Source organism: Poecilia formosa, unplaced genomic scaffold (genome assembly GCF_000485575.1).
Source record: "Poecilia formosa unplaced genomic scaffold, Poecilia_formosa-5.1.2 Scaffold458, whole genome shotgun sequence".
NCBI classification, from domain to species: domain Eukaryota; kingdom Metazoa; phylum Chordata; class Actinopteri; order Cyprinodontiformes; family Poeciliidae; genus Poecilia; species Poecilia formosa.
Genome location: NW_006800397.1, coordinates 7,093 through 15,373, shown reverse-complemented (window position 1 = coordinate 15,373; position 8,281 = coordinate 7,093). Strand labels below are relative to the sequence as shown.

The 8,281-nt window shown below is 53.2% G+C and overlaps 1 protein-coding gene across 1 annotated transcript in view; it reads right to left on the bottom strand.

Moving 5' to 3' along the window:
- The window catches only part of LOC103155995 (ATP-binding cassette sub-family A member 1-like), a 25,681-nt gene extending 19,230 nt beyond the window's left edge, over nt 1-6,451 (bottom strand). The window contains exons 1-20 of the mRNA XM_007577894.2: nt 6,282-6,451; nt 6,089-6,205; nt 5,792-5,980; nt 5,499-5,704; nt 5,134-5,310; nt 4,742-4,964; nt 4,448-4,669; nt 4,167-4,371; nt 3,985-4,095; nt 3,710-3,884; nt 3,098-3,229; nt 2,740-3,017; nt 2,436-2,656; nt 1,813-1,888; nt 1,500-1,732; nt 1,362-1,413; nt 795-917; nt 576-724; nt 371-495; nt 202-300 (exon numbers count right to left, since the gene is read on the bottom strand). Coding sequence (XP_007577956.2) covers nt 202-300; nt 371-495; nt 576-724; nt 795-917; nt 1,362-1,413; nt 1,500-1,732; nt 1,813-1,888; nt 2,436-2,656; nt 2,740-3,017; nt 3,098-3,229; nt 3,710-3,884; nt 3,985-4,095; nt 4,167-4,371; nt 4,448-4,669; nt 4,742-4,964; nt 5,134-5,310; nt 5,499-5,704; nt 5,792-5,980; nt 6,089-6,205; nt 6,282-6,377 — 3,209 coding nt within the window. The 5' untranslated portion in view covers nt 6,378-6,451. The remainder of the gene's footprint in view (nt 1-201; nt 301-370; nt 496-575; nt 725-794; nt 918-1,361; nt 1,414-1,499; nt 1,733-1,812; nt 1,889-2,435; nt 2,657-2,739; nt 3,018-3,097; nt 3,230-3,709; nt 3,885-3,984; nt 4,096-4,166; nt 4,372-4,447; nt 4,670-4,741; nt 4,965-5,133; nt 5,311-5,498; nt 5,705-5,791; nt 5,981-6,088; nt 6,206-6,281) is intronic.
- Between the last annotated feature and the right edge of the window lie 1,830 nt (nt 6,452-8,281).

The window sequence follows — 8,281 nt, the reverse complement described above, 5'->3', positions numbered from 1 at the left end:
GGAGGCGGAGCCAGGAGGCGGAGCCAGGAGGCGGAGCCAGGAGGCGGAGCCAGGAGGCGGAGCCAGGAGGCGGAGCCAGGAGGAAAAAGGCGGAGCCAGGAGGAAAGAGGCGGAGCCAGGAGGAAAGAGGCGGAGCCAGGAGGAAAGAGTTACAGCCAGGAGGGAAAAGGTTCCAGGTTTCCTGATGAACGGCGTTCTTACCGGATGGAGTACCCGTCCATGCAGCGCGTCCCGAAGCCCGGCGGGTCCAACAGAGCATTCAGTAACTTCTGCATGTTGGCGTCTCCTGGTGCGTCATCGCTGCCGGCAGACAGTCAGACTCAAACCTGCAATCTGACGGCCCTGAAGCTGGCCTGTTGCGGCGGCGTACCTGAAGAAGGTCACCTGGTCCTCGTACATCCAGGGCTGCAGCTCCAGGCTGGGGTACTTCCCGAACGGAGGGACAATGAGGCTGAAGACCAGCGCGATGCAGACAAACACGGCCGGAAGGACAATCTGGCAACACATGCACAGCTCAGAGACCAAGCGGACACACGGGCCGGCCGCAGCACAGCAGGTCGCAGGCGAGGAGCTACCTGAGCGAAGAATCCCTTCCTGGAGCGCCGGGCGTACAGGAAGCGCTTCCACATCAGTGCCACAAACTGCTGCCTCTTCAGGCTCCAACCCATCACCTGGACCGAACCTTTCCCCTCGGTGCCGCCCAGACAGTCCGTCTCCCTGCAGTCTGACAGGAAACACGGCGGGTCACCTGACGGGTCGCCTACCCTGAGTGGGCGGCTGGGGAGTGTTTGTACCGGCGTCTCCATCGGAGTCATTGCAGTCGTTGTCGTCCTCGGTGTTCGGCCTCAGGCAGCTCTGATGGTCGCCGCCTCCAAAGGCATGAGTCCTCCTGCGCCGCCAAACAGGAAGTGTCCCATCTGAACGCAGAGACGCACATCCTGGCTTTGATTTTATGCTAACCATTAATTTGTCTATCCGTCTTCTTCTCCTTCTAGTTTGTTTATTCATTTAAGGATCCCCGTTAGTCTCTACTGTAGGACAGATTATGCCACATCAACGTCTCTACAAGAATGCATAACGCTGATGTAACCGATTGTGAGGCTCACTAAATCAGTTTCTGATTCTGCTGCATTTCATCACTTTAAAGTTTCATGAGACATAAAGTTCACCCAACTCATGAAGATGGGGAACATTTTAAGACAGTAAATGGTTTAAAAGGCTCAAAAATGGCAGCCAACTTAAAAAAACACTGGTTGTCCTGAAACTCAAGGGGCTCATGGGAAATGTGGAAATCCTCCGACCTGAGGGGTTAGCATGCTAATGTTTATATGCTGCTGTATCCTAGCCTACTTCCTGCTCACCTGATGGTACTTCAGTGTCCACTCCATTATCTTCAGCCACCTTCAGGAAAATCTGCCAAATGAGAAACAATCAGATGCCATTAGTGGATCAGAGCCTGTGTCTGAGTTTCAGCAGGAAGCCGGTTCCAGGCGCTGCACCTCCTCCAGCGTAGTGTCGGACACGCCATAGCTGGAGATGCCCAGCTCCTGCAGCTTCAGGTCCAGCTCTCTGAAGAGCGCCACGAAGGCGCCGTCCTTGGCGGCGCTGTATGGGAGGACGTAGGTCAGCTCGTGGCCCAGGTCCTCCACCAGGCGGGCGGCTGGGACGTGGCGCAGGATGAGGCCGGAGACGCAGGAAGAATCCGGCGGTGTGCAGGTGGCGGCAGCGTGGTCTGAGGATGGAGAGATGGGAAGCCATCAGCTCCAGCTCCAGGTGAGCGAATCAAACGCTGCACAGAAACAGGAAGCTCACCGATAGCGGCTGCCTCACTTTCATGTTCGCTGCCGAGTCCGGCGTCGCTACTGCTGACCGAGTCGCTCTCCTCATCCTGAAACCACATCCAGACGGTCAGCGGACTAAACAGGAACCATGTGACCGCTGATGGCATGAGGTTCAAACACATACAGATGTTTTGGATAAAGGCGGGTCTTAGCGCTGTCAATCATCCTCTGTGTGGCGCCGCAACAGGCACAGCCTGCTAGGCTAGTTAGCATAGTAATTGATGATGGCAGATAAACAGTTTCTCTGTAATGTTAAGTTGCTTTTCCACCATCAGCACATTTAGAACCAAGTACATGTGGTTGGTTGACAGCGCTAAGCCCCGCCTCCTGGCTCTGATTGGTTGTTTTTGATGCATTTCTTCAGATGATAACAGCAGCTCAGGGAGAAGGTCGATCTGATCACAGGTTATCAAATTATCCATTTGGACAAATGCATACAAAAATTCTTTGTAAAAGTTACAAACTGTGGCTTTAAATGGGAACAATTTATTGTGGTAAATTGTCCAGAATTTGTGTGTCTGCATGTTAAGTGTGCACCACAATTCTGTTATTGCCTTTTATGTTCATGTATGTGAATGCTAAGTTGGAACCAACCTTCTTGGTGAAGGACACGGTGCTGGACGAGTTCCTGCAGGAGCTGAGCGACGGCTCCGCCTCCTTCTTCACCAGCGTCAGGTAGTATCCCGTCCCCAGCTGCGTCTTCAGGTACAGAGACGAGCCCACGCAGCACAGCTTGCCGTGGGAGATGATGGCGATGCGGTCCCCCAGGATGTCTGCCTCGTCCATGTGGTGGGTGGACAGTATGATGGTGCGGCCTGACGGGGGGTGGACATTTAATCTGCCTGAGACCAAACTCAGCAGCAGCAGAACAACCAACTGACCAACCAGAGAGCCTCACCCTGCCGGTACTTCAGCAGCAGGTCCCAGATGCCTCTGCGGGCGTAGGGGTCGACTCCGGCCGTGGGCTCGTCCAGGATCACCACTTTGGCCCCCCCGACGAAGGCCAGGGCAACCGACAGCTTCCTCTGCATGCCGCCAGACAGCGTGCTGGTCCTGGAGAACCGCTTGTGAGGCAGCCCCGTGTCCTGCAGGATGTGCTCGATCTCAGCCGACACCTGCTCCTCTGACAGCCCTTTGAGCCGCGCGTAGAACCAGATGTGCTCCTCCACCGTCAGCCTATAGGGGGCGGGCCCACACACCGGGTCACATGACTGATCAAGAAGGAGTTCCTGGCTGCTAAGGTGAGGAGAACTCACATGCTGAAGAGGACGTTGTGCTGAGGACAGACGCCCAGGCTTTGCCTGATTGCGCTCAGATCTGTCCGGATGTCCTTCCCCAGGATGTAGGCGGTGCCGGAGGTCGGCGGGAACAGGCCGGTCAGGATGGACCTGTAGGGGGGTTGGAGGGGCTAAAGATCCTGGTTCTCAGCAACTTCACCTGCCTCTACTCCTCCCTGACCCTTGACCTTCCACTATAGACCCTGAACCTGCATCAGAACCATCCCCGATTCTCTAAACAGGTAAAGTGCTTTATAAAGTCCAGAGGACTCCAAAGCCATTCACCCTCTTATGGTGGAGAGCTACTGCATAGTAGCCACAGCTTAGCCGAGGCCAGTCTGCCATGCACCGGCGCCACCTGTTGGCCCCTCCACCAGAAAACAAGGTGGGAGACCGGGGAACAACAGACCGGGGATCGAACTGGCAACCCACCGATTGCAGGATGAACTCTCAGAGCCCTTTAATGTGGATGAAGTGATAAAAAAACCCTTCATCCACATTAAAACCCTGAACCTGTTTCAGAACCATCCCTGCCCATCGACCTGGACCCGCCTCTGACTCGGGTTCTGACAGGTCCGGTCCAACACTCACATGGTGGTGGTCTTTCCAGCGCCGTTGTGTCCCAGAAAGGAGGTGATTTGTCCCTCGTAGAATCCCAGAGTCAGTCCGTCCACAGCCAGTTTCTTTCCGTGACGGTAAACCTTCACCAGGTTCTCGATGTAGACTCCCGGCTCCAAGTGGGCCGGCTCCTCCTCCACACACACAGCTGGAAACAGGAAGACTCTTTCATAGTAAAAGCTTCCTCTAGTTCTAATCAAGTACTTTTCTTGATGCTCAAGTGTTGCAGAGAGTCCAATGGTTCTCACCTGCAGCGTTTCCTTTCCGGTTCAGTGGAAGCTTGTTGGACTTCCCCTCCTCTCCAAACCAGTAGGACTTGGTGAAGGGGAAGTACCAGGGCCGAGGGATGCCGTACTGACCTGAGGACCGACAGGACAAACCTCAGCAGTCTGCTGGAATCTTTCAGAGGTCAGACTCACGGGGAAGTTACCTGGAAACACGGCCTCGATGTACCAGGTGAGGACTCCGTACAGGAAGGAGTCAAAGTACATCATGATGATGGTGGTGCGGAGGCTGAACTCGTCTTCCTGAAGAGGACTCGACACCAGGTTCTTCCACTGGATCCCGACTCCCTGCTCCTCAAACAGCGCAAAGTACTCGCAGCCGAAGCCAAAGGTCACAGGGGACAGCAGGCTCTACAGGACGAGAGGACATGTGACCTTTCAGACCAATCAACACGCAGCATCGGTAAAGCAAGGCAGGCCGACTCACAGCAAACACTTTGACTCCGTATCCGATGTAGTCCTGCCAGGCAACGCAGAGGACGTAGGGGAGGTAGAGGGTGAAGTAGATTATGCCTCCGCAGGCGGCGGCCAGGTTGGCGCGAGCAAACATGGTGCTGATGAGGAAGCACTGCATGATGGTGACCACGGCGTACGATCCCAGGAAGACGAAGATGATGCCAGGGTCACTGTAGGGCAGCAGGTTCCCCTTCTGTAGAGTCCAAAGAAAAAATGTCAGCAACCTCCTACGAGACGTCGGTCCAGACCCAGTTCAGGCTGTTACCTTCAGAACCAGAACTAGCAGTGCAGCGCTGATAAGCAGCGGAACCAGGCTGCTGATGAACCAGCTCAGCCACAGGATGCCGTTGTCCAGGCCCATGATCCTCATGGTCTCCTTCAGCCGCGCCTCCTTCTCGTACACCACGCTCTTCAGGATGATGGACACCGAGTACATCCAGGCCAGCGTCATGAAGAGTGGCATGGAGCGGCTCATCACCCGCAGGAAGCTGCAGCCACACGGTGAGGCGAGTCAGTACAGCGATGACTCGGTGCAGAGACACATCGGTACCAAGACGTGTTGAAACCACCAGTACCACGTGGGTACCGTGATGACTCGGTACAGAGACAGCATGGACACGGTGAGACGAGCCGAGTCGTCACGGTGACTCTCCTTACATGTCGTCCACGTAGCACGGATACGGCATCTGCTGGATGTAGACACCGGTCTTCTCCTTGATGCCGGTCAGCGCTCTGACGATGCCTTGCTCAATGACATCCTGCAGGTACAAGAACCCGCCCCAGATGTACCGCATGTCCTCAAACGGATCGGCCCGAGGACCCGGGTCCCAGTAACTGGAGGGGAAAGAGACAGAACAGGTGAAACATCAAAACCAGGAGAACAGGGCCATGAAACAAAGTCAGAACCAGTTCCAGAACCAGAACCGATCTCAGCAGGAAGCAGATCCAGTTTCATTAGGAACCAGAACTGGTCCAGAACCACCTCCAGCTGGGAGCCAGCCACCAGAACCCGAGTGACTTACGCGTCTTTGATCTTGTTGGTCCGCTCCACGTTGTCGATGTCCATGCGCAGCTTGTAGTTGACCTTTGGCGGCAGCTCGGTGGTGTTGGGTCCAATGTCGGGGAAAACGATCCCGGCCCAGAACTTCCGGTCCTCCAGCAGAACCATGGAGCGGTTGACGAGCCGCTCCTCAGTGGACACTGGCTCCAGCTTGTCCAAGTTCACACACTGACGGAGACAAAGATGGGTCAGGTCCGGTCCGCCGCAACGGGGTGGGTCCAACAGCTGGATCAGAACCAGCAGAACCTCACTGACCTCCATGAAGCGAGAAATGCTCATGATGGCTTGGTCGGTCTCATTGAACACCTCCCTCCAGGTGAGGGCGCCACTGGGCAGCTCTGCCGGCTGCGTGGACAGGAAGTTGGCGACGTCGGCCACGGTCCAATCGGTGCCGGCCAGCTGAGCGTGGAAGAAGCTGGCGGTGACGTTGTTCTTCAGCAGAGTCTGAGGGAGGAGACAATCAGTGGCCTACAGGTGACCTGGTGGGCGGAGCCTCCTATGCTCCTCCCCCTTAATGACAGGCAGAATGAGTGGTGGGCGGAGCCTGTTTACCCTGATTACGTCCATTTGCTGACTGTTCTCCATGAACTCCCACACTTTGGGTCTCATCTCCTCCCACATGCCGCCCAGGTCCCTGAACACACCTAGCTCCTGGAAGGTCCGGTTCACCTGAAGGCACCGCAGAGCCACCATCACACAGGCTGCAGCTCCTCCTCCTGATATCTGACAGGAAGTGACATCATACCTCGTGGATGATCCTCTGGGTGGCCGGGGTGTTGGGGGTGTACAGGATCTTCCCCAGCAGCAGAGGCTTCAGGGCCTGCCAGATCATCCGGGACATCGGGTTGGAATCCAAGTTCTGGACCAGGCTGTTGCAAAATGGAGCTGCACCACACACACACAGTTAGAAACACACACACATGTTTGTGTGGCTATCTTTGTGGGGTCTTTCCATTGACTTCCATTCATTTCTACATCCTAACTCCAACCAACCAAAACTCAAATCACACCTTAGTCCTAAATCTGACCCCTGACCCAAAAGCAGCGTTTCCCCTTGTGGGGCCCAGGCTTCGGTCCAACATGGAGCAGTGGGTCCCCACAGCGTAGTGTGTGTCAGGAAAATGGTCCCCATAACGTATTACACACACACACACACAGCTAAAACTTTTGTTAAACTGTATGTTTAATGAGTTTAAGGTGAAACTGTTTGGTGTCATATTTTTGAACCACAGAAATTATATTTTCTTGATCTTGTGTTTCCTTTTCCTGGTGAATATTTTTAAAAATGTCCGCTGTGGTTGTAATGATTGTCTGCTAATGCTAAATACATAACAAAAATTAGCAGAAGCTAATGTTAACCATTAATATGACCGTCTCATCTCCTTCCTGGTTCCTCCGTTTCTGATTCTGCTGCATTTTATTACGTTAATGAATAGGGGGCGCTGTGGCGCTGCAGGGCAAAGCACAACAAACATATGGAGGCGTTAGTCCTAGACGCAGACGTCACAGTTTCGATTCCCGGCCTGATGACGTTTACTGCATGTCCACCCAGTTTCCTGTCTGACCTCCCTCAAATAAAGGCCAGAGTATAAATAGAGTGGATAAAGTGGAAAACATCTTGATGAGGCATAAGGCTCATTAAAGTCATCAAAACATTTTATAGCAACAATTGGTTTGAAAGACTCAAAAATGGGGGCCATGTTGAAAAATGGTCGTCATCTTGAAATTCAGGTGGCTGATGGGAAATAAAACAACACCTGAGGGATGAGTGCAGATTTTCATACCATTTCATACTATTATCNCCTGAGGGATGAGTGCAGATTTTCATACCATTTCATACTATTATCCTTCCCTGAAAGATTTTCACAGTAACAAGCTGCATTATACCAGTCAGACCCAGTCAGAACCACTTAGAACCAGTCAGACCCAGTTAGAACCAGCCAGTTCCAGTTAGAACCAATCAGAACCAGTTAGAACCAGTTAGAACCACTTAGAACCAATCAGAACCAGGTAGAACCAGACAGACCCAGTCAGAACCAGTCCAACCCAGTTAGAACCAATCAGAACCAGTCAGAACCAGCCAGTTCCAGTTAGAACCAGTCAGACCCAGTTAGAACCACTCAGAACCAGTCAGAACCACTTAGAACCAGGCAGTCCCAGTTAGAAACAGTCAGAACCAGTCAGACCCAGTTAGAACCAATCAGAACCAGTTAGAACCAGACAGACCCAGTTAGAACCAGTTAGAACCAGGCAGTTCCAGTTAGAACCAATCAGAACCAGCCAGTCCCAGTTAGAACCAGTTAGAACCAATCAGAACCAGCCAGTTCCAGTTAGAACCAGACAGATCCAGTTAGAACCAGCCAGTCCCAGTTAGAAACAGTCAGAACCAGTCAGACCCAGTTAGAACCAATCAGAACCAGTTAGAACCAGACAGACCCAGTTAGAACCAGTTAGAACCAGGCAGTTCCAGTTAGAACCAATCAGAACCAGCCAGTCCCAGTTAGAACCAGTTAGAACCAATCAGAACCAGCCAGTTCCAGTTAGAACCAGACAGATCCAGTTAGAACTAGCCAGTCCCAGTTAGAAACAGTCAGAACCAGTCAGACCCAGCCAGACCCAGTTAGAACCAATCAGAACCAGTTTGAACCAGACAGATCCAGTTAGAACCAGCCAGTCCCAGTTAGAAACAGTCAGAACCAGTCAGACCCAGCCAGACCCAGTTAGAACCAATCAGAACCAGTTTGA